The sequence below is a fragment of the Alosa alosa genome, chromosome 1 (genome assembly GCF_017589495.1).
Source record: "Alosa alosa isolate M-15738 ecotype Scorff River chromosome 1, AALO_Geno_1.1, whole genome shotgun sequence".
Classification (NCBI taxonomy): domain Eukaryota; kingdom Metazoa; phylum Chordata; class Actinopteri; order Clupeiformes; family Clupeidae; genus Alosa; species Alosa alosa.
The window spans coordinates 12,251,191-12,276,128 of NC_063189.1; the positions used below are offsets into that span (position 1 = coordinate 12,251,191).

At 42.5% G+C, this 24,938-nt stretch overlaps 1 protein-coding gene across 2 annotated transcripts in view; it reads left to right on the plus strand.

Moving 5' to 3' along the window:
* brinp2 (bone morphogenetic protein/retinoic acid inducible neural-specific 2) overlaps positions 1 to 23,183 on the plus strand; it is a 76,811-nt gene extending 53,628 nt beyond the window's left edge. For both annotated transcript variants that reach the window (XM_048256967.1, XM_048256976.1), the window contains exons 7-8: positions 15,856 to 16,078; positions 18,041 to 23,183. In XM_048256967.1, coding sequence (XP_048112924.1) covers positions 15,856 to 16,078; positions 18,041 to 19,166 — 1,349 coding nt within the window. In that variant the 3' untranslated portion in view covers positions 19,167 to 23,183. The remainder of the gene's footprint in view (positions 1 to 15,855; positions 16,079 to 18,040) is intronic.
* Positions 23,184 to 24,938: the final 1,755 nt, after the last annotated feature.

A 24,938-nucleotide genomic window follows, 5' to 3' on the forward strand; every position in this document is an offset into this window, starting at 1 on the left:
TGTTGAGTTTAATGTTGACACGTCGAGATTAAAGTCGACATGACATTTCAACTTTATTCTCGAAATGTTGAGTTTAATTTCAATATGGCGACTTTAAAGTCGACATGTCGAGTTTAATCTCGTCATGGCAAATATTTTTTTCTTCAAGTGTGGCCCTAATACTCCGTCATACATTTGCCTCACGTTGTACACACTTTTGTCTGTAATATTAATATTTTGGATGCATCATGTACACACTGTTGCTCTAAACCAGTGGTCCCCAAACTTTTTCTTTCGAGGGCCAGCTCACTATGCCTGGCTCTAAGAGAGGGCCAGAGACTCGGAGTATATCAGTAACCATAAATAGCTTAGTGCTGTGAACATCAGTCTACCTTAGTTGAATATTCCATTACATTTAATCATAGGCTACTGCAATTTAATACCATTGTTAGCTGTGTTTATATTGCCATCATGCCATGTAAAATGTAGCTAAAATGAAATAATACTAATAAAAAGACTTTAGCATTCCCAAAAGTATTAGCAGGGAGTCCCAAAAGTATATTTTGTGTATTTGCATACACAGCTCAAGTTGTGAACAAGCAATATCCTACAAATAATTTAAAGTTCTCAAACTATGAGAGTTTTATGAAGTGCTGGTAAAAACATCTGGAATGACCACCATTCTAACTTTCACTCACCTGATGAAAACTTTGTGAATTGTGAATTTGGATGAACATTTGAACGAGTTAGTTAGAAGTTAGTTAGTTATTAACGATTAATTGATAAACTTTTAGAATACTTTGAGCACTGATGCAGTCAGCATAGGCCTCTTGCATTGTTCAGGTAGGCCTACATTTCATTCCGTTTTCGATGGTAAACGCGAAACAGCGCCAAAAACAATCACCAGTGGACAGAAAGAGTATTACATGTGTACTGTTAAGACTCGCCATAGACAATGAATGGGGGAAATTACGGAGGTTATAGTTTGACGATGTCGTATTCCCGTGCGGGCCAGATGCTATATACCACAGACATGTTTTGGGGGGCCACCCAAAATGAGGTGGCGGGCCGTAGTTTGGGGACCACTGCTCTAAACCTATAGCTCTTATGTCTTTAATGAGCCTCTATATTTCAGGATGTACACAGTAAACATGTAAGCAATATTGACACCAAATATATTTATTTTTCCAATTAATTTGCTGTTACTGTGAATACAGTATTGGAAAAAAAAAAAAAAGCAAAATGCAACAACCACCATGTGTAGTTGGACAGACAGCAAACACTTTTTTGAGATTCAAAGACATCATTTGTGTGTGTGTGTGTGTGGGGAGGGGGGGGACCTCCCAGAATACAAAGCTGAGGGAACGTCATCCTGTTCCCCAACAGGTTCACAGCAGGGAACTGGAGAAAAGCCAAGCAAGCAGACAATATTAGGTAATCAACATTTTATTAAAAACAAAGAGAAAAAGAGATTAAAAAAAAGAGACTACAGCTGAGTTGGTGGCAGTCTGCCAATATCCTGAAACAGGGTGTGAGACATAATGTAAGGCAAAGGCAGGAGGCAGCAGGACCCAGGGAATACACACATTTGTGAAGGGAACATCTGATCTCCAAAGCACAGTAGCTATTGAACCGCTCATAGATCAGTCAAACCCGGTGTCAGGGCACACAGACCCAGGACCGGGAGGTGAAGTTCACAACAAATCTGGCTTTATTCCAAACAAGCAAACTGAGGAGTGAGTAGCAGGTACTACACTGGCGTAGTCCGAGTGCCCTGTGGCTGACCCACAGGAGGAGACCAGGAAGATGTAGGAGTAGGCATGGGGAAATGTAGAAAAGGCAGTCCAGGAGTCTGGCTGAGGAGAGAACACTCATGGGAGTTCTTGGTGTCACCCGAAACAAGGCCAGACAAAGAATGAGAGGAGACAGGGGTTTAAATGGGGAGTGAGTCTGACTGAACACAGGTGCAGCTCATCAGTAGGCTGGGGAATGTGAACAGGAGGCGGGAGCTTCAGGAGAGTGAGGAGGTAGGCGCGGCTAGTGGAAAACCTAGTGTGACTGTGACGCTTGGTCTGTAAAATATTATCTATCTATCTATCTATCTATCTATAACCTTATTTGTAACTTCTAGGGAAACACAGGTGAAAATGGGTGGTCTTTTAGGTAATGTGCAAGAAAATCTTAGGTCACGTGAACCTCCTTTATTATTCCAATAACTCTTTATGATAGTGGTAAGAATTGTACCAGCAAGTTTAATGGAATCATGTGTCGGTTTTATTGCCTTCAACAGTGTACATTACAAGGATGGCTTTTGGAATCATGCTAAAGAATTATGTCAGCACTTCCATTGATTGATTGTACACACACCATAAATTCAGGCTGTAAAAGTCCAACATTTCCTTACTGTTAGAGAGGTATTGTGCCTCAACCCTCTCTACACATACTCAAGCCCTAATAGTCTCAAACGCTCCATTATGTTAATTAAAAATAGCATGCCTTCAAGACACAGTTCTTTCAGAGGAGGCACAACAAATAATCTTGGCACCAGCTCCCGTAAAGTCCGGCCAATGGTGAATTTCACTGATTCTATGCCCATTTATGGTTTTATTACTTGATAAAGCATTTTGTATGGCAGAAATATATTTAGGGAAACATAATGGAAGAATATAACACAGCGAATATAACACAGCTAATCAACAACAGCTTATTCTTCATTTATCCACTATAGAAATGCTGTACATACCATCAGTGTTAAACAGTTTCACTTGAGCATAAACTTGACACTTGAGCATTACCGGTAGTAACGGAAGTTTATTATGTAAGTTGAGAAATTAGTTGATCTTATGTGGTGGAAAGAAGTAGCTCTACAAACAAGACCATTTTAGCGATCAAAACGTGGGACATACATCAGCAAATTAACACAACACACGTGTTGCAACAGTGGTATAAGGATAATGGACTTTACAGCGTTCAGGTAACAGAAGCACTACACTTCATGTTGTTGCCACATTACCACCATTACCAAAACACCTTGTCACCCATTAGTCATTACTTAATTGTTTTTATTATACGGCTCTTCACAATGCAAGTAGAATTATTTCTTGGGAAAGGACCTCTGAAAACAAGAATGACCGCTGTCAATGGCAACGGAGTTTGCGCTTGGAATTTCATTCAAAAGTGAAAGCAGACGGTTGATCAGCTGTGTTCTAAAGAATGTTTGAATCAAGCTCAGCGTGTGTTGCGAACTATTTGTTTCTCAGCAAAAGCCACGACGAAACGGTAACAAATAAGTGTAAAGAGACATATCATGGAGTTTATTTTTTTGTTTTGGCAAGTAGCCGTATAATAAGCGGGATAATGTATAGAACGCCGGTCATTATGGGAAAATAAGTCCCTTCAGGGCGAAACAAGACCCCTCCGCTGGCGCGTCGGGGTCCGGTTCGCCCTTTTGGGACTTATTTTCCCCATAATGACCGGCGTTCTATACATTATCCCTTACTTACACCATACCACCATAAAATGGAGATACACAGGGCTCATTCATTTCATTCTCCCCTCTGTTTTCTCTGCCCCTCCCCTCAGTCCTCTGTCCCTGCTGATGTCCATGTGTCTCTAATGTCTTGTCCATGCCTTTTAACTAATGTGTCATTTTGCTGATATGCACATCGTTGGTGATATAGCTAATGTGAGTTTTTCATGGACATGGACAACCAAAACCCAACATACATTCACTTTTGTCTGACACCCTGCATATCAATACTTGTCTCATGATAGCATGTATCCTGTCCTATCGATGCTTCCATATGACTCCACCGATTAGTTGTAGGATATGTTGGCTTCCACAGTATTTCTTTTTTATCTTTAGTGCATAATGCACTGCATATTTTATTCATGTTAGGCCAACAGGCTGTGATGAAATCCCTTTTGCCTTTTTTTCACTCTGGGTTTTAAAACCCAGTGTGTGGCAGGCGATAGGGAAAGGTTTTTATTATTATGAAGGCATCATGAAAAGTGCGGGCTGAGCCTGGGGGGGAGAAGTGCTGCTCTGGGATTCTTCGATCCCTCTGATTCCACATTCAGTGCAGACAGCTCACGTCAGCGCTGAGGGCTAGAAAGCTCACAAACACACCATCAGAGGCCTCACACCAGCACTCCCCCTCAAACACAATACACACACACACACACACACACACACACACACACACACACACACACACACACACACACACACCAAATACATTCACACAGACACACACCCATGCCCTTACACAATCTCATACCACACAGACAAACAAACAGAAATATATGCAGGATACACACACACACACACACACACACACACACACACAAAAGACAAAAAGTTTGTGTGATGCATTTCAAACAAGACCGCCGAACTTTGTAAAAGGACAGAGAATCAGAATACATCCCACACACACTACAATTTGCTCTTCTAGAGCTTCAGGGTTCACTGGCCGTAGACAGCCAAGGCCATGGATCAGGACAGCACAGTGGTGACAGACACAACTCTGTAGGACACACAGTGTTTGAAGTCCTGTCACCCAGTCAGCCAACACTCCCAACCCCCCAACTCAACTCCACCCCATCCCCCTACACTCTCCACCCAGCCAACAACCCCCCAGCCCACACACCACACTTGAGGAACTAGACTGGTGTCCTTGCAAGCAGTGACCCCTGAAGCTCACTGCCGTCCCCCTGGGAGACCCCAGACTGCCAGTGTGTCCCCAGCCGAGGACGACTCACTCCGTCAAGGTCCACGGCGAGGACTCCTCAGATCCCTCCGTCCCGTATCGCACGAGAGAGCACAGAAGGTGCCCCTGATGTCAGAGCAGAAAACACCTGCTCTGCGTCTCGCTGATACTTATTTCACTTCAGGCCACAGCAGCAGATACATATAGCACCCATGGGGAGGGGGACAGAGAGAGAGAGAGAGACATGGGGAGAGGTGGAAAGATACTCTGCCACATACAACCACTCTTTTTTTAATCCAAGTAGTGATTCTGTATAAGAAGATAACTATATCCACAAAATGAGACCAAGGACACAATACAATTTCAGAATGCCAAGGTACATTAAACTTTTGATAAGGTACAAATAAGGTTATTGGGTCTCTTCCGTTTCCGATCACCTTAACCGAGGATTTTGTATATCAATTTCTGTTTATTTTAAAAGTCCGATTGTTCCAATTTACTATAGAGGCCAAGGAGAAAAGGAATACAAATGGAGGTGGGTTTGGTTAGATTATGTGCACGACTCTGAAACTTTTCTGTGTTAGAAAGAGAGGCAGAAAAAGGAAAGAAAGGAACATCATATTTATCAGCAACTGTATCAGACGTGAAAATGTGACTGCCTGCCAAACGGCCCTATAAATAGGCTAGTCTTCCCTCCCGCTGCTGACAAATGTGAAAGACAATGGCAGTTCGTCTTGTACAGGGTGGGCACGGCGTGCCTGTCGAGGTGGGGTGCGTCAAATCCACAAGGGGTAATCGGAGACAGGTGAGGGATGTCTCAATTCAGGTCACACTCCTCATAGCTATTACCTACGGTGTGCTATTAAGTACACATGTCTGTCTGGGGAGACATGACACACATGCATATTCTCCCCTTTTTCACTCACACACACACACACACACACACACACACACACACACACATCTCTGTGTGCATGTATAGCATTGTGGACACACATATTGCATACTTTGTGTAATGTGTAAATAATTATGTACAGTACTAGATGAGTACAATAACAGTAGGGGGGAAGTTTCAGTGCATGGAAAAGCAAGAGAAAGACTATTAACTGTTACACAGTCAACTCTTGAATGACTTGATGATGAGATATCTATGATTGAAATATCTTTCAAAATAATCTCATAATCCAGTGTCCCTATCCTCTGTTTGCATTTCTTACACCTCAGAGTGATTGAAGTGTAAATAATTGAAATAGGTGTCATTCTTCCAAGAGTTATGTGAAAGTTACTTAGTATAAAGGCATATCAGGAATAGTCAGAACACTATTGTTGCTGTTGGCTCTATACCACTGAAGCGGCATTATGTGCAGGTTGGAGTGCACATCCATTGTTTTATTTTCTATAATATTAAAAATGTGAGTATTAAAGTACAGATTTTTAGATTTACAATAAATGAGACTTCTTGTTTGACATGTGTTTCTTTCAAATATTAAAACTGCTCAAAGCTTGATCATTTTAGGTAAAGTGAACATGTCTATGTTTCTACGAAATTGTAACATGAAGCAGAACATTGATTGATCTTGCTAATTAGGATCTTTTCAAATCTGAACATACCTTTTTCACCTGCTGATCTCATGCACCTTTATCAGGTAATACAAAACGAAACAAAAACCCAACACAAAATAGTTATTTTCTGCACATTATGGCAACAACTGCAGGACTACTGCCTATAGGGGCTTGTGAGATGTGCTGTGACCATGACAACAACAGACATTCTTGTTTGTGAATAATACGTGAAGAACATCCCAGCATGGTGGCTGTGGTGTCTGTGGCAGTGTTTAAGAGATGAAAAAGATCTCTCCCCCAATATGAAATATATTCCACAGCCCATCCTGAATGTGCTTTTACATCAGAGCCTGGAGTCAAAAACGAGCAGAAATGGCTTTGGACGTGGAGTATTACTACTACCAAACTGGACACTGTGATGTTCTCTGTAAGTGCTGTCAATATGAGTGCTCACTGTGCCCTGCCAAAATGTAAACTTCACTCTGACAAATGCACAGAAAATCCCCTCCGATGGCTTTGACTTTAGGGGGCTATTTCAAAATACATCATAATGGTTCAGTTCATTTTCTTATAGCAAAATGCCCAGTGGTACTGGGGGGGCAGTCTGACTGGACAGATTCTCGGTTAGCCATAGCAAAGTGAGACAGAGGAGGTAGTTGGTCACTCACTCTGAACTCGATACTTCAAAAGTTTCCATTCAATTACAGATAAATGACTTGTGAAGCAGTGCAGCATTGGTAAAAGATGGATCTGTCAGCAGAAGACTATAACAGACCTAAACCCTGAATTGAAATTTGAAAAAACACACACTGGCCTACTTAAACACACAAAAGCCCTTGACGGAAAACTTTTAACCACTTTGTAAAACACCCAACATATCTTTAAAAAAATATCTATGCACATCTATTTGAATGAAATCCCGAAACTATACATTTATTGGTCTCACCCTCTGGAAATCCCTAAATTGCTTCAATGGAGGGTTACTGAAAAATCTGGCACGCAAACCAGCACATCTAAAGCCCAGGGCTATAGGAGTGCTCCACGGCAGCTGTGAGTGAGCTCTGTTTACCGACTTGCTGTGAGAGTAAAGATTTATGGTTTGGTACAAGCCCCTTATTGTTTCTGAAGAATTACATATAATTGCTGGTATGTTGTCACAGGACATTGCACTGGAGGTATCCTCTACTTCCTTAGAACCAACTCTGGTGAATAATATATGCTCTGATTGATAAATAAAAAAGATTTAGCATTCACACACACACACACACACACACACACACTCATGCGCACACACAGAGAGAAAATCAAGGTCAGTTGACAGTGCTTGCAGAGTGCACATAAAGAAAGAGTATGTGAGGTGAGACATCTCTCCTGAATGAGTTATCACCCTCCACTGGAAGTAATCTGTGCAGCGACAGCCTGATGCCTTTCAGAGGACCCTTTTCATTCTCCCCCAGGACCCTGGCCACTCAATAAAGTGTTATCATCGACAGGTCTGAGCAGGAGCGTCCTGATTTAGACGTTGGGACAGTGAGAAGGCCTCAGTGGAGTCTCTCAGGTGTGGCAGCTCTTGTTCTTGCGTAGTATAAGCTTCTGCAGATTGTGCTTCTTCCAAAACCCAGGATCAGCCACAACCGTTTACACTGTAGGTTCCTCTTTCTGAGTTTGATCTCTGGAAACAGAATTTATTTCGTTTTAAATGGATAAAATATAAAAAAAATACCTTTCATGCCAGTCACCTGTTTGTCAAGTTAATCCGCTGGGAGAGTTTTAGGGCACAGGCCTAGTTCTCTATTAAATGTCTCTCATTAATGCAATCAGAACAAAAGAAGTGAAAGCTATGTTTAGCACTAGCTTGACAAAGTGTTGCCTGAAGCGTCCTAGCCCATGGCCATGTGAAGTGATTCAGTGCGGAGATGCCATCAGGGTAGTGTGAGAATTCATGTACACTTCACGGCAATTAACCCTCCGTTTTTTCTTGGAGTCATAGTGACTCGAAACTGGTGACACCAAAAATGCGCTTTATTAAGAAACAAAGTCTTCCTCACTTCTGATATACCTACTTAAAGTAACACTAAGTAGGAATTGCCCGTTTCATCCATTTCCAATGTACTGGATTCCCATGTAGTGCTGCGGAACTGAGGGTATCCAGTTCTCCAATAAACAACAAAAAGGGTTGTGCTCATACCCGTGACAACAACGTTAGATAGTGCAGGTGTACTGCATATTGTTAGTAAGTGTACGAGCAATGTGTTTCTTGGTGTTTTATGCACCCAACGTTGTCTTCAAGGCAGCGCTGCCTGGAAGGCACTAGGGTTAGGCATGGGTTTAGGTTAGGTGCCTTTAAGTCAGCGGTGGCAGCGCTGCCTGGAAGACGACATTGGGGGCATAAAACACCATCGAGCATCAAAATGTGTTATTTTAAGGTAGAAGAACTGCATTGTGTTGCTTTAAACTTTTGATATAGAACAAGCTAAATGAAGTCATACTTATAATTACAACAAAACATTGCATTTATATAGCCCTTTTCAAGGCACCCAAAGTGCTTCATATTGTAGGGGATACCTCACCACCAATGTGTAGGACCCACCAGAGTGATGAACGGCAGCCTCCCTGGTAACTGCACATAATTATTAGCTTCTCAAATATAGACTTTCGTATGAGGATGAGTGTTATATTTGTGAGGCACTGAATCATAGTTTTACCTATATTCATATAATTTCCCATACATTTGCAAGGCATGTGGCATTCTAGGAGTCAAAAGCACCTGACATGAGGGGGGCGCTGTGGCGCAACAGGCTACAGCCCCCATACCATGCACGGGTCCAAGTGTCCACAGAGACCCTGGTTCAAATCCAACCTGCTGTCATATCCCATCGCTCTCTCTCCCACTCACTTCCTGTCAATCTTCACTGTCCTATCCAAATAAAGGCAAAAACCGCAGGTTTTCTTAGGACAGTAGGTGGGTGAACATTGGAGCCCAGGAAGGAAATAACAGGAGATTTCCTTGTAAAATCATTTTTAAAAGTAGCTCACATTACAAGCAAACGCAACGACTGTGTGTCTGTTGTGTTCGCTCTGTGACATTGCAATCATCTCGAAATGGCTTATCGCTCGCCTTGTCTGATACAAGCCAGGCAGTCTGCAGTCTAATTAAGAGACTGGAGGAAAGTCCCAGGCAATGCATTCGATATGATCCAGTCATGTCTGTGGCTTGTGACCCTACCCATGACACCCAGGCTTTCTGCTGGTACCATGGGCTCTGTGACACAGACTTATGATACCTCTTAAGTACTGCTAGATGAGGGCAAGGCAGCTACCCAGGCTCACTGCAACCCCCTCCGGGGTTAACTCAAGAGGCCAAAGGCACCTCTTCCTAGAGAGACTGGCTGCTTCTTCTAGATGATATCAAAAGTCGGCTTAAGGCTCAGAGAGGGAATTATTTTCTCCATGGGTCTATATGGCCACTGGGCTTCAAAAGATGGAGTTCTGGTTGGTACATTTATTCTCTATTTTGTTTTATCTTGCTGCCTGTCAGTAAAGGAAAGACATCAGACACTTGCAACAAATACCCCTCAACCAACTATTACTTGCATTGTTTTGTTTACTTTTGTTACTTATTAAGGTTTTGTTGCAGCAATTACTAAATTGTGCTATTGCAGTTGTTCAGAGAAAAAAATATCTAATATTATAAACTCCACAGATCCCCCAGTGTGCATCAAAGAACCGAACAGAACATCAAATGCCACATTTCTGAATGTACAATCATGTTCTCAGCTTGTCTAAAGTGAAGTGAAATTCCCTAAACTCCCTCTCACAAAGTGAGCGTGCCCCTGTATGTAATTCTGTCATGATTGTGTATTAGCTACATTGTGTTTTAATGCCTTTTGAGACGACACTGCATTCCTCTGGTTTGAATAGAAAGGCAGGGTTCCTCTGGATTGTGTCAAATGGTTTGTATAATGTGCCCCCAGTATTGGCACTGTAGCTCAGTGATCTTAAAGAGAAACAGTATTGGCAATTATGCAGTATTGGCAATTTCCTTACTGTTTTCTCGGTTTTTGCTTCTTTTTCGCTGGCTCTGTCATGACGAATGTCTGAGAAACTCCATCGCTACCTTTTTCTAGCTGGTGCCTGGCATGCATGTGTATTTAAATGCAGTAAAGCAATTTGTTACACTCGTTATACTTCCTGATACTGAGGCCGCCGGCCCAAAGTTGCAAGGGTGGTTTTTCCACTCACAGGCGCTAGGGGGAAGTGGGACAGCCACCATTCAACCCGAAAAAAGTCATATAACCATTCCAATGACTCTGAAGCTGTTAAGTGAAGGTAAATTAAGCTAAAAAAAAAACCCTGCATATTAAGTTTTTCACCACTAGTTAATCTCTGCGCATTTTAAAGATGAAAGTCAAGTCATCTAGTTGTTTCATGAAGCATTATCTGAACATCTTCTGTCAAAGTGTTGTTGTAATTGTTATGTTTTGTTATGTAATTGTTGTTCAATATGGCTAAGGTGATAACAACATGAGTTCTAGCACACTCAGTAAACAATAATTAAGTTAATACAGGTGAAATTGCGCTAGCTTGAGAGAAATTCTGTGATATAAAAGACATATCTGTTATTTGTCTGTAACAGTTACAGTGTGTTATTTTAAATAGAGTCCCATTATTTAGCATTATATGAAGAGATCATCTTTCGATAATGTATGCCACTTAGGAGGAAATTCACAACTCTTGTTTGAATGTGGTCAGCTTTTAAATGCAATAATAGGCCATCAACACAACACCAAAGACTAATAACCTTTCATGTTGTAACCATGCCGCAATATCTAACGGTGCTTTATTTCACCCATTATTGGATTACTATTTAATATTGAGTATTACACAGCTGGACCATTTTCACAGCATGCAACATAAACCCTTTAATGACAACAGCAGAGAGTCATGTTGCAGGATTTAATGGAATGTGAAGTGCTCAGTGCCATTGTGCTATGCACACACACACACTTACTGACACATGTGGGTGCACGCGCACACACACACACACACACACACACACACACACAAGAGAAAAAGAGAGTGAAAGAGGAATAGAGAGACTCAAAACCACACATCTTGCCATACCACTGTAGGGGATTTCCTTAAAAGCTATTGATCAAGGTGAAGATGAGGAGAAGTTTTATGTTCCATTTGCAACCTTGAAATGAGGGAATCATTGGGTTTAGTTAAGATTGATCTCCTTACGAGTTTTCTAGGAGCCAAAGGGTTGGATTGGAAAGCATTGCTTTCAAAGAAGCACCCACTTGGGTGCAATAATCTGATGGCAATCCTACTGTAGAGACCAGAAAGAGGGTATATTTATGGACCTAGGGTTACTATCACCAACTGAGGGAGAAGTTCAGTTGTACTGAAGAAACTTCTAGAGGAAGAGATTAGCATTTGGTTTGTTTTCTGAAAGTGCTTCCTAAGTGGCAAGGGCAGTGGTGACGTGAGACAGTGCAAATGTGTATTCTATGGTCCTCTGATGAGTTCATTTGTAACCGAGCAATTCAGTTCCAGGTGCCATTTCCCTGGCAAATCCAATGCACCGTCAGCAGACAGAACAACGCTACAGCAAATCAATAGCACCCATCGTCAGCAAGCTCTTTATGATACACCAACTTTGGTGCAGCATCTTTTCACAAATCACTACTCAGGTGTCCATAAACCAAACAATATATGCAGTGATCACTAAGGAAGCCATTCTGGGCCAGACCAGCATAGACACATCAAGTCTTTTAAAATGAAGATAATGAAAAGTGTCATAGATAGAAAGATACAGAACTTGGAGAAGGAAAGTGAAGTGGTCCCACTTCTTAACCCTTAAAGGAGTACGGGAATGTTGGGAAATTAACATTCTAAAGAATATCTGGGTTCATTGAATTCAACATAGAATTTTAGAACCTTCAATTGTTGCGGAACTTAGAACGTTCAAAAACCTACACCTTTAAGGGTTAATACATATCCTACAGTACTTAAGTTATTAGTAATAAATAATACTAAGTAGCACAATGTATGTTACTAACTTTAATTGCAATACACAGCCTGTACCTTTAGGTACAGGGTGTTCATTGCAATTAAAGATTGTATTTACAAAGAAAGAATAGTATTTACACTTTGGAACAACATGTATTCTAAGTACATAGAATGCAGACACTTAGTGTAGCCATGTGATACCGTGTGTTGAAGATTAATGCCACAAAACTGTGGATGGTGCGTTACAAAAACAGACAGCGAGGGCGGTCCGAGCGATTTGTGATGACTTGAAAAGCCGAGCTGATCCATTTCACTGATTAACTGAGAGGAGATCCTTCACCTTGTGCTGCAGCTGGAGGGGCTGTCTAATCAGCGCTCCATCAGCCGTCAGCTCCTCTAGACTGCTCATAATTCAGCACCCTTCAGCGCAAAACCCTCTGATCAATCCATGATTAATGTCCGCATCTCCGGAGGCAAGGAGTAGTGGAGGAAGGGGGAAAAAAAAAACTAAAAAGGGACCCCTGTCGAAGGATGAAGAGGCTAGCAGTTGAACTCATTGTTTTCTACTTTGACATCAAACTAGACTTTGCCCCACAAAGCGTTCTACCCTTGTAGAGATTTCACAAGTACATGCTCTGCTTTCTTTCTTGTAAATATATACAGAAGCTAAGGCGAAGGACAACAGACTCTACTTCCACAGCCTTGATGCCATTTATGATCCCGCTAGTGCTTAAGTTTACTGAATATATAAATACTGAATAATGTGTTTTCTTACAAGATCAGGTAGTAGGGAAGTAGAAGTGTCAGCCTTCTAGAGCTCCATTGTAACTTGGCCACATTAAGTCCAGCCTGACTGGAAGATTATAATTGCATTTTTAGTGCTATATAGATGCAAAGTAGTTCATTACAAGTATAATGAATTTGAAGAGCCTATTTGCATCAGATGAAAAAGCATAAGGCCAAACTATAATAGGCAATTTAAATAGGATTGCTTTTGCCCTGTGTTTTGATATGTGTGTTGAGATCTTGATATGAGGTGGTAGAACTGATGAGCACTATACTGAGCCTAAATAGTCTGTGCTCAGTGGCAGCAATACTGCTACATCAGTTTGCAGGATCCCCCGGGACGTGGAGAATGAGATACAGTACTGTATGTGTAGATCTGTAATAAACTGGACCACTAAACATAAGCAAATTACAAAGAAATGATACACAATGAAAATGGTTTGCTGTCAACAATTTTTTTGTTCAGTCATGGGAATACTTTGGTCACATTTTATACAGGAAGCTTCTTACGTCCCGGTCATTTAAATGGGTTATATGTTGCTAAAGTCCTTTTAGCGTAATGTCAAACAATGCTTAATAGGTGTTTACCGCTAAATGGATATGATTCGACATCTGCCATTTTGCTGTCTCACTCTCATTTAAATGATCAGTTTGACTCGGAGATTGAGAGTGTGTGGGGCTCATTACGAAAACTAACCCCATCTTTCTCGCTGACACATTTTGAACCGGGCTAAATTGTCCATAAATTTGGACATGAAGTCATAAATGCCAGAAAAGAGGAGAATAGGCAGACAAGAGGAGTGCTCCGAATGCCAATGCAATACTCTCTCACAGTGAGGAGGGAGGGAGAGAGAGAGAGGGGGAGGGAGGGAAGAGAAGAGGGAGGGAAGAGAAGAGGGAGAGAGGGAGGGAAGAGAAGAAGACGAAGGAGAGTAGAACTTCACACCAAACAGAGAGAGAGAGAGAGAGAGAAGGATGGGAAATGAGCGGGGGGCTTCAGAGGGGACGGGGATGAAAAGATGGGTGATAAAAGACAGATAAGAATACGAAGAGAGGTGGAAGAAATAAGTTGGTGATGGGAGAGAGAGAGAGAGAGAGAGAGAAAGAGAAAGAGAGAGAGAGAGAGAGAGAGAGAGAGAAAAGGGTGGGCAAGAGATCCATCAAACCAATTAATGGCCAAGCTGTGACTCACAGTGTTCCACTTAGCACTGCAGAGACACCTGACAGGCAGGTCAATGCTTTCTGATTTGCACAGATAAGGTACAAGGTGAGAGATTGTGGTTTTATGAGGTTGCATTACCATATGTCGGCCCTGGGTTTATGCCTGGCGATTGATGTAGGGAATGCATAACGTGCTTGCCTTGGAAATAAACAATTTTGTTTCCGCATATTTCCACACGTGCCAATTGGGTGCAGGTCTCTTGTTTTTTTTTTGTCTCTTTTTTTATTTATTTATTTTTTTAATTAACCGTAGATCTAATGAGAACAAAAGCACCTTGTCTTCTCCTAATCTGAAACACAAAAAAACCTTTCATGGGAAGCGTGCCCTCCTTTGAACTGGATGTACTGTAATGGTGTTCCCCTCCATTCAAGCCCACGTCCTGCCAAGCTCAGGGGGTCCTCTGAGCAGAGTGCAACAGCTGCAGTTGTAAAAGAGGGGTGGCACTGGGCGAAACGAGCTTCACTCACTCTTGGAGCCAACGTTAACATTGTTCCAGTCATTTACTGGTAGTGGCCAGAACCCGTGGGCATCCCACACTTGCAGGACCATTGAATACTGTAATGGCTCGGGAGAGGAGGGCAATGAAAGGGGATGTGTGTGTGTGTCTGCTGGCTACAGGAAACACGCAGGGGGTGGGCAGAAAAAAAAAGCCCAGACTTGAGAGTGCTGTACACTTGGTCAGCCTTAGAGCACTTACGCCTAGGTTCTCACTGGACCTGCTATCTGGAGGAGCAACCCATGGCTGTGGGCGACATTTTTTTCAAATGAGCTTGAAAATAATTCAGGGTCTTAGTTATACTGAGCACTGTGGTAGGGAAGTGTAGCTCTAAGAGAGAGATTGAGATAGTTACCATGCATTGTTTGGTGGTAGCATGCGGTCAGTATAAGGAATAATTACACAAAATGAACATATTCATATATTTCCATGTATTGTGTTCACAAGGCGGCTACCTTTGTTGTGGTTCTGGTTAGAATTAATTGCTTAGACCTAAATGTTAATAATCAGTAGCAAATAATAGATAACTGTAGTAGCCTAATTATCTTCTTCACATTTTGTAGCAAATATGTATAATTTCTTGTTTCCAAGTCTCTCTTTAATAGTGCTGCATCACCGTATTTTAAAAAAGGGAAATTCACAAAATAGTTTAACATACATACATATTACATAGTGTTTATAGAAATTAGCAACACATAGGAAAGCAACATTTGAAATGATATCTCACATTTTTGTCCTAAAGGACCATTAGGAGAAATAAGGCACGATAAAAAAGATTTATGAGATCTGAAGTTGAACTCAAATCAGACTTAGACTGAGACGGTCCAATTTAAATTCAACTGAAGATCTCAAAATACTCTCACCTGAGATCTCAAGAAGAACTGATTTATTTCACATGAGACAAAGAAAGATATTTTTTTAGACAATAAATGTTCCTTTGGGAATGCATAATCAAATTTACATTAAATATAAAATCTATAATTTTACATTTTACAACATAATATCAATATCAAAACATTTCTGTGTGCTCACTTATAACATAACTTTACCTTACAAATTCTCTCTCTCTCTCTCTCTCTCCTCAGATGAATTCAAGTCCTTTTTGAATAAGCTGCCCACAGACCGGTTCCTCAACACCTCGGCCATCCTGAGGTTCTGGACGTCGGACGGCGCTCTCCAGCGGCGTTACGGGCAGCTGGAGGCCAACACCAAGCTGGTGATGGGCAAGGCCCAGAAGATCGTGCGCAAGCTCTTCACCCTGAGCAAGCGCTGCCCCAAGCAGCCCAGAATCAGCCTGCCCAGAGAGAGGTAGGCTACTGTCTGTCAATCTGTCTGTCAATCTGTGAGTCAGTCGCTCCCGCCGCGCCCCAACAGCGCAATTCTGTGTGAGCCGTGGTCAGCTGTAATCATTGCCCTGGAGGTCTCTGTTGGTAGCCCACTTGTCAGTTTTGTTATTATGCCCTTGCATATGTTATATGCAGGGGGTGAGTGTATAACTATGAATAGTCTTGAAATGGTTCAGATCGGGGATTAAGGGGAGCAAGTTAATGTGGTTAGCAGTTAGCACAAAGGATTAGAATGCATTTTTAAATATGCCAACATGTCTTTAACAGATAAGGCATTAACATTCGCAAAACGGGAGCGTCTGTAACTACCACAATCATTGTCATTCAGCATTAGCAGCGCGACATAGCCTTTAAACCTATTCAAAAACGTATTTACCCGTTCCCTATCAAGCCCCATGCCTTGCCGTTAATGACTGTGTTTGCCGCAAGGTAATTATGTGACATGATCTAGAGTTTATTTAAGCTGAGAAAAGGCCAGGCTGCCAGGCCCCTTCATGCTTGGGCTGTTTGTCATTTCAAGACAATTATTTCATAGTCAACACGATCAACCAAAAAGAGAGAGAGAGAGAGAGAAAGAGAGAAAGAACACTGGTCTTACACAGCCTGAAGAAGGTAAGACAGAAAGAGGGAACATGAGAGAGAGAGAGAGAGAGAAAGACAAAGAGAGAGAGGAGATTGAGAGGTCCTTTTGTAGTGTGTGGTCAGTGTTGGCACACTGTAATCAAGTGCTCCAGGAGAGTGACAGGTTGTAGTTAACGTCCTTTACTTTGAAGCCTTCCACTCTCCCCTGACAGGCCCCTCCTGGGTCTGGCTCCTTTAACAAAGGCTAGCCTGCTGTGCCCTTTTGCTCGCCGCTGTAAATAAGATCCCTATAAGATCCCTATCGGCCCCAGATGAGAATTAGATTTTACTCATGAACAATATTTTTAACAGTGATATGTGATGGTTGACTTCTAAGCAAAACCATATAATTTCTGAATTCAATATTGTTAAAACTGCATTGCCTACACAGCAAGGAGTCTATTAAGATCCTCAGCAGAATCTTGCACCCTCAGAAACAGGTGTGAGATCTCATTCTGCTAAAAAGATTATGTAATTATCGACAGTACTATGGACATTATGGGCCAGTTTCCCACATGTGGATTAATCTTAGTCCTAGATTAAAAGAAAACTTCAATGAAAATCTCCACTGAAAAAAAATGTGTTTTTATCTTGGAATAGGCTAAATCCATGTACGGGGAAACTGAGTGTATATTAATAAACTACTTCATTATCTTTCCTATAGTCACACTATATGGAAATAATGTAATGTTGCTTGTGCGAATTAGCATAACACACTTTTCAAACATGGCATTTAATTTAATGAAGCCTCTTAGTGGTTGCAAACATACATAAATGGCCCAGAGGAAATATGAAACCTCTGGGGGAAACTGCATTAGACTGTATCTGAGATGTGCAAAGGCTTTGTGCTGTTGACTTTCTCTGTACTAAGTAGCTCGATAATGAATTTGCTAAACCCCTTCATTATTAGTAACTCTTTGAACTGGCTGATGGCGAACATCAGTAAAATGCTGCGTTCTCTCACCTCCTGCGTGTGAGTTCCTAACCTCTTTACCTTGCCGCAGAGAACATGGCTGCCTTCTGTCAGCGGAGAGCTCAGCCGTGCACAATTAAAATCCTTCTTCATCAGTGGTCAGACTAGGATGCCTCATTGCGTGACAATAAAAACCAGGGTCAGGTCCTGAGTGACTGTTCGTGTTGTTGTGGAAAAGATTTTTCATGTCATTTTTTGCCCCAATTCCTCCCTCTCATCCACCCCCCCCCTCCACCTCCCCCTGATTCACATCACCATTTAGCAAATGCCAGCAGCCAGGTGTCTTGCTGTGATTAATTGTGTCTGTGGTAATTATTGTCTGTCGCTCAGGGCACTGCGATTCTGGCTGAACCGCGCACAGTCGCTCCTGTACTGCAGCGAGCACGGACTCCTGGGCACCTTCTCCGAGGAGACTCGGAGCTGCACCTGCCCGTCCGAGCAGGCAACCTCATGCCAGGGCAGCGTGCCATGCCAGGTGGGTGAGGGCACCTCGTGCGCCACCTGCGCAGCCGACAACGTCACCCGCTGCGGCGCTTGCCACCCGGGCAGCGTGCTGCACGCGGGCGCCTGCCGGCCCAGCATCGCCAACTCGCTGGACCACTACGTCAACTTTGACTTTGACATGCCGGACGCGGAGACGCGCTACCTGCTGGGCCGGCTGGACAGCCGCATGGAGGTGCACGCCATCTACATCAGCAACGACGTGCGCCTGGGCAGCTGGTTCAATCCGGGCTGGCGCAAGCGCATGCTTCTCACGCTCAAGAGCAACAAGAACAAGTCCAACCTCATCCACATGCTCATGGGCCTCAGCTTCCAGATCTGCGCCACCAAGAACAGCACCCTGGAGCCCGTACCCGCCATCTACGTCAACCCGTTCGGGGGCAGCCACTCCGAGAGCTGGTTCATGCCAGTCAACCAGCAGGACTTCCCCGACTGGGAAAGAACTAAGCTGGATGGCTCGCTCCAGTGCCAGAACTGGACGCTGGTGATGGGCAGCAAGTGGAAGTCCTTCTTCGAGACGGTGCACATCTACCTGCGCAGCCGTATCGTCACGGACGACCCGGCCGCCAACGAGACGCTCTTCTACGAGCCGCTGGACCTGGACGACCACACCTCCAACCTGGGCTACATGAAGATCAACAGCCTCAAAGTGTTCGGCTACAGCATGCACTTTGACCCCGAGGGCATCAAGGACCTGATCCTGCAGCTAGACTACCCGTACACACTGGGTTCGCAGGACGCCGCCTTCCTCATGCTGCTGGAGATGCGCGACCGCATCAACAGGCTGTCTCCGCCAGGACCGGGCGGCCAGCCCCTGGACCTCTTCTCCTGCCTGCTCCGGCACCGGCTCAAGCTGTCGGCCAGCGAGGTGGCACGCCTCCGGGACTCCCTGCAGAGCTTCAGCGCCAGGCTGCCCAACTCCCCGGAGCCTGAGCTGGGGCAGTTATGCAGCTAGCCTGGACAAATCCCTCTGGCACGCATGTGTGTGTTGTTTGTGTTTCAGTGTGAGTGTTGTGTGTGTGTGTGTGTGTGTGTGTGTGTGTGTGTGTGTGTGTGTCTGTGTTTGTGTGCAAAAAAACAAATTCACAAGTGTGTCTCTGGCCACGCTAACCGCGAGCAGGCAAACATGAAGCGTTTGGGGACAATTCTGGAGGACTGTGTGGGTATCTGTGTGGGGGCGGCCTGAACTGATTGTCCACACACTGGCTGTTCGGCATCACAAAACAGTGGAGATTTGTCATCCTCGAGTCATAGCACACTGCATATAAATGGATCTCTGGACTTGAGACTCAATCTGAGGACAAAAAAAGGCCTTCAAAAAAGAGATTTTGCAATGGATTGCTTGTTGATTATTATGTTACAGAGGTGGAAAAGGGAAGAAAATGAATCGCTATGGGAAGCACTTGTTTTCTCTGTCACAATACACTGCAGGTTATTTTTTCATTTTATCATTATTATGTTTGGAATGGAATAACCACATAGAGCATCAGCCCAGGAGGAAAGAAAAATAGCTAAACGGTCAAACAGTGATAACAATCGATATGAAATTTGCATTCTTCATTTTCTGTGTCATCTTGATAAATCCTGTACAGCGAAATGTATAATTGATCTTGAATTTGGATTGAGATGCCCTGATGTATTCAGAGACATGGCTACACCAAATGTTCTGCTTTATGCTGAACATAATGGCAAATGTCTGTTTTTTAACGTTCCAAGGAAATCACTTTTGAGATTGTAATGCTACTGAGGATATTGTTTTGAAGAGGCCTGTTGACAGCTTTGTAAATATTGCTTTATCTTATTTCAATTGTTATAGTTGCATTGCATTGCTTTTTTGGGATAAATTATAAATGTGAAATTCGTACTTTTTGAAAGTACAAAGACCAAAAGCATCTACTGAAAAAAGGAGCAGCGTCCAATGCCTTATGAAGTGGAGTCTTTGTTCAGATATTGAAGCACACTCGTTTTTCTATCTGCATCCAAGCATCTTTTGTTTTTCTCGCAAACAATGTTTTGCTGCATAATTGCAATATTTTTATGTTAACGGTGAATTTCATAACAGCACCATTATGACACGTATGGAATTATAAAGCTCAAATTGTTGTTGCGATCATATTGGTGGTTCTATCATAACTTCTGTACAGATTCATTGTGGTCATGTCATGCTGTCTCTTTCTCTGGGTGTGTGTATGTAAAACTGAAGACAGCATTTTAACATAATGCCAGTCATTGCCAGTTTAATGAATTTGGTGAGAAGTTGCTGACAACCAAGATCTCAATGAAGAGAGTTCACTTTTGGGTGCTACTCTCTTTTGCCACCAGATACTTACTGTAGAGCTCTCAGTATTATTCAGCTGTCGTGCCATCAGTCTTTTATTTATTACAGAAACTCACCTTATATGACTACAGCCTCTGACCTGGTATGCCTCTGGAAGCCTCTGGAAGCCTTCATCTCATTCTGAATTTCCCAGTTTCTTCTTATTTCCTCTGTCTGTATGCACACAGATTTGCATTTGAGGTCCTTTCTATAAAAATATATAAATAAAACTTAGAGTTGTATGATGACAAGGTTACAAGCCCGCTGAAAGCTGCACATTTAGCTAATGGTGGTCTGGAGCAGGCTTATTTGATTTTGAATTTTTTAGGACGGCAGATTAACTTCTCTGGATGTCCTCTGATGGCCACCTCAGTTGCTTGGCATGCTGAGACAGGATATGTGCCAAAAAAGAGATTTTCTCTCTTTTAAAGCCTTTTTTTATACCTGAGGTCATTTATCACTCCACTAATCACAATTGAAACTGCATTCACACCATTTTTGTGAGTTTTATAAACGTCATAATACGTTAACCAATTTGATACTTCATAAAATGTTGAACATTATATGGCAAAATTTGACACACAATATGTTTTAACCCTCTTGCGGCAAATTTGAATTGGAAAATATATGCCGTTTCAAGCAGGATAGTGGTCCTATTATGCAGCACAAGGCAAGGCCTCTGCCAAAAGTTGACACCAAGATAGATAGATAGATAGATAGATACTTTATTGATCCCCAGGGGAAATTTAAGCCTCTTTGTCACATTATGCCACATTTCCCATTCTTTCTGAATAGCTTCAATGTCAGACTAAATTCTTCAGATGGGAAGCATACAGAGTTACTGAACACATTGTTTATCCGAGGATCACTTTCAGCTGAACCCCCACACTTCAGCTAATCACAGAGGTGTTGAAGGATGAACAATCAATCATCAAGACCCTGAGAAACATTCATTGCCTCCCTCGAGATATTTAACATCATAAAGTATTTGAATATTTTACCGTTCATAGATTTATGATGTTTGGAGTGTCAGGGGCATGATTACTTTGATATACTGGCACTGCACAATGTAAAATTAGAATCATGCTCAGCTGCAACTGGGACTATTTGTAATTCTAACACTGTTTACTTACCGTCAATTTGACTCTCACAAAAGACTGAACAAGCTTTGACAAGGACGAGGATAAAATGCTGGATGAAGGCATTACATTACATTACAAAATTCCTAAGCATTTGTTGAACTTAGTGTGTGTATCCTATGAGTAGCGGCTATCTACATGCAAATTGGAGAATTAACCTCTATTCGCGTCAAGCCAAGCTCCTTATGTACACAACAGGAGGGTATTCTCAGAAAAAAGGGGATCAAATCCAAGTCTTTAATTCAATTTCTCAAAAAAAAACAGCTTTTCCATCATGCATAGCCTGCCAGGAAAAGTATTATATCACATCATCCAGATGCTCAATAAAACTTTAAATTCCTTCAAGTCAGCAGGGGGTGGACCAAACAAGTGTGTATTTGGCCCCTCGCGCTGTTTTCAAATTTGCTGCATTGCGCTGTCATTCGCTCAGCCTTGATGCTCTCAGAGGCGGTCATTACCATGGCTGGGCAGCTCCTATCCTCACAAGCGAGTCCAATTGGACAGGCTGATGTGGCATGGTGACCTGGGAAGAGGGAGGGAGAGAGACAACATGAGCATGGACACACGCTGAGCACTAGGATCACCGGCCAGTGCTGACGAATGTTGCTAAGCATGGTATCCAGGATGGTGGGCAGCAGTGGATGACCACCCCTCCACACATACACAAACAGACACACTCACCCCTGGATATTTTCCCCTCCATTTGACTGGAAATGACATGTCTGCCATTACATCTTTGGTCAGATTTTTCTAGTTCTTCAAACATTAAGAGTTAGAAGTGAATTTGTCATGGATTTGTTGAGATTTTGAGAGCTAATGGGGCAGGAAAAAATTATTTGGACGCCGGGTCTTGCTTTCTTTTGTTAATTCAACCATTTTCTGTTCAAAAAAACACAAAACTGTCCAGCTATGCCACTACTGAAGTTGTTGTTTAAAACTGGTGTTTGATCATAGTATCTCTACTGTACGGTGCCATTAAACACATTTGTGACGAGACTCTTTTTCCCCTGTCAAACTTCAGCTAAATGCTTGTACATGCAAGAACTCAATAAGCTCTGTTTAATCCAACAAAACTGTCACTATTGATGTTTTTTTTTAATGAAACTGAGGTTATTCCTCCCAAATGCCTTCGACTACAGTGCATTGTCAGAGTGGGACATAGGTTTGCCTTTCCAAAGGCCTGATTGTCCAGAACCAAAGTGCTGAATGTAAATACCCTTTGGGAGACTCCCCTCATTTCTATCAGAGATAGAACGGCTCGGAGACCAGCATGAGCTATCGGCATGCTATCCGGCCAGTGGGTTTCTATTTGCTGGTATGACACCAATCCACCTATTTGTAATTGTGTACATAATGCTACTCACACAGACATGCCAACCTGCCAAATGTTTGGCCAAGTAATGAGACATTGAACTTTATACTCCTCTTGTTTGATCAAATCTATTTGTTGGTCTAAATGTTTTATCAGGATGTACATGTTCTTATAATAAATAATAAAAAAGTGGCCCTGACTATATTTCCCCCTGTACTGTGTGTAAATAAATTAACTATTCCATTTATCGAACAGTCCAGCTTATTCTCAAATGGGTGTTTTTGTCTGCCTTTTTTGTCATTTTATATTGCCAGTGATCATGTGCATCATTTTCTGACTGAAAGCAAGAATTGACTTCAGGGGCTATCAAAGAGTTGTCAGGCAGTTGCATCCCTCATATGTGCTGAGACATCGCTTTTTGCTGTTCTCGTTTATTGCTTGAACTTGCTTGAACTGCCCGTCCAATATAACCATGTCATAAAGTATATTGAGTTTCAGTTTCACTTCAGATTTCAAAAGAAGGCAGCACACGCCGGTCTGGTGGTGTTTGGCAGCACCGCACTGCTAAAGCACATCCTGCTGCCCTCTCTGATCTCCTGCCAGAGCTTGTGCATTTAAAAACACTCAAAAAACAGACTTTTCGAAAGAGGTTCAAAAAAAGTGTGGTTGCATTGGAAAAAAAGATTTTTGAGGAGTTTATTTGTTCCATTAGGTGTGAGGGGGACTAAGGGGCAGGAGACGGGGGGGGGGTGTGCTGTTTAAAAGCAATGAAGCAGTCAACATAAGGAGGCAGAAAGGAGGAAATTGGCATGCAGACTTCCCGTGCTCCAGCAGAGAAGTGTGAATCGATAGGCTGACGGAGGGCTGACAGAATGACAGCAGCCGTGCACTGAAGGACATCGAGGAAAAGGGGCCGAGCTGAGCAAAGGGGGGTTAGACAGAAGCTGACAGCTCACTTTAATGAATAGTAATTATTTTCTCAAAAAGGGAGAGTGCTGCAGTCAGAGAGACAGAAAAACTCACCTACTTCTCGCCAAATCAGTTGCTCTAAAAAATAAAACAAATCCACTGTAAAAGTAGAACGAAATGACAGGTTCCTCCATCCGCTGTGTGAAGGGATGTGAAATTTCCTCCCTCAGAATCGAGACTTCCCAAGAAAAGGAATATATGTGTGTATAGAAACTAGCACAACAGAACATCCTGCCTGTGTGTGTGTGTGTGTGTGTGTGTGTGTGTTATGTAAAGACAGTCCCAAGAGCGCAACCACCAGAAATAGGGAGAATAGAGCATTCGCATGGTGATCAATAATGAAGCTAATGGCAAATATAGAGGTTCTCCTCTGAGACCACATGAGCCGAACCTCAAAGACCAAGGAGTCTCTGGTTTAGCGTCTCATATCTTACGTTTGAAATGAAAGTGTGAATCCTCTGTGGTATCATGAGAAAAGTTTTGACCCTCTTCTTTCTCTTTTTGTTGTGTATGGAAAACAAGATCTACAAGTGAGCGAGTGAGGGAGCTGTGATGAAGGACTTTGCACTGTCCTGAGGGCTACGGAATATGCAGAGCTCATGGAGGCCATCAAAAATAGTTAAATATAAAAGTAAAGCCTTGCTTGATCTCTACTTTTAACGCCCAAGGCCAGAAGACTCTGTGTGTGTGTGTCTGTGTGTGTGTGTGTGTGTGTGTGTGTGTGTGTACAGTGTATGTGAGTGAGCGAGAGAGAGAGAGAAAGAGAGAGAGAGAGTCAAAAAAGAGGCAAAAAGAGTTCCTTAATGGCTGTGGATCATTTGAAGATGCCCTGATTGCCAACAAACGAGCCGTTGAGCAGAATTCTATACGCTTTTGATTTTTTATCTCTTCAGGATTCTCATTGATGATTTTCAGAAGCTTGAGTTCAATCAAATCACTGGTCTAACTGTACAATAAACTTAATAAAGATGAGTATGGCGAAAAACAATG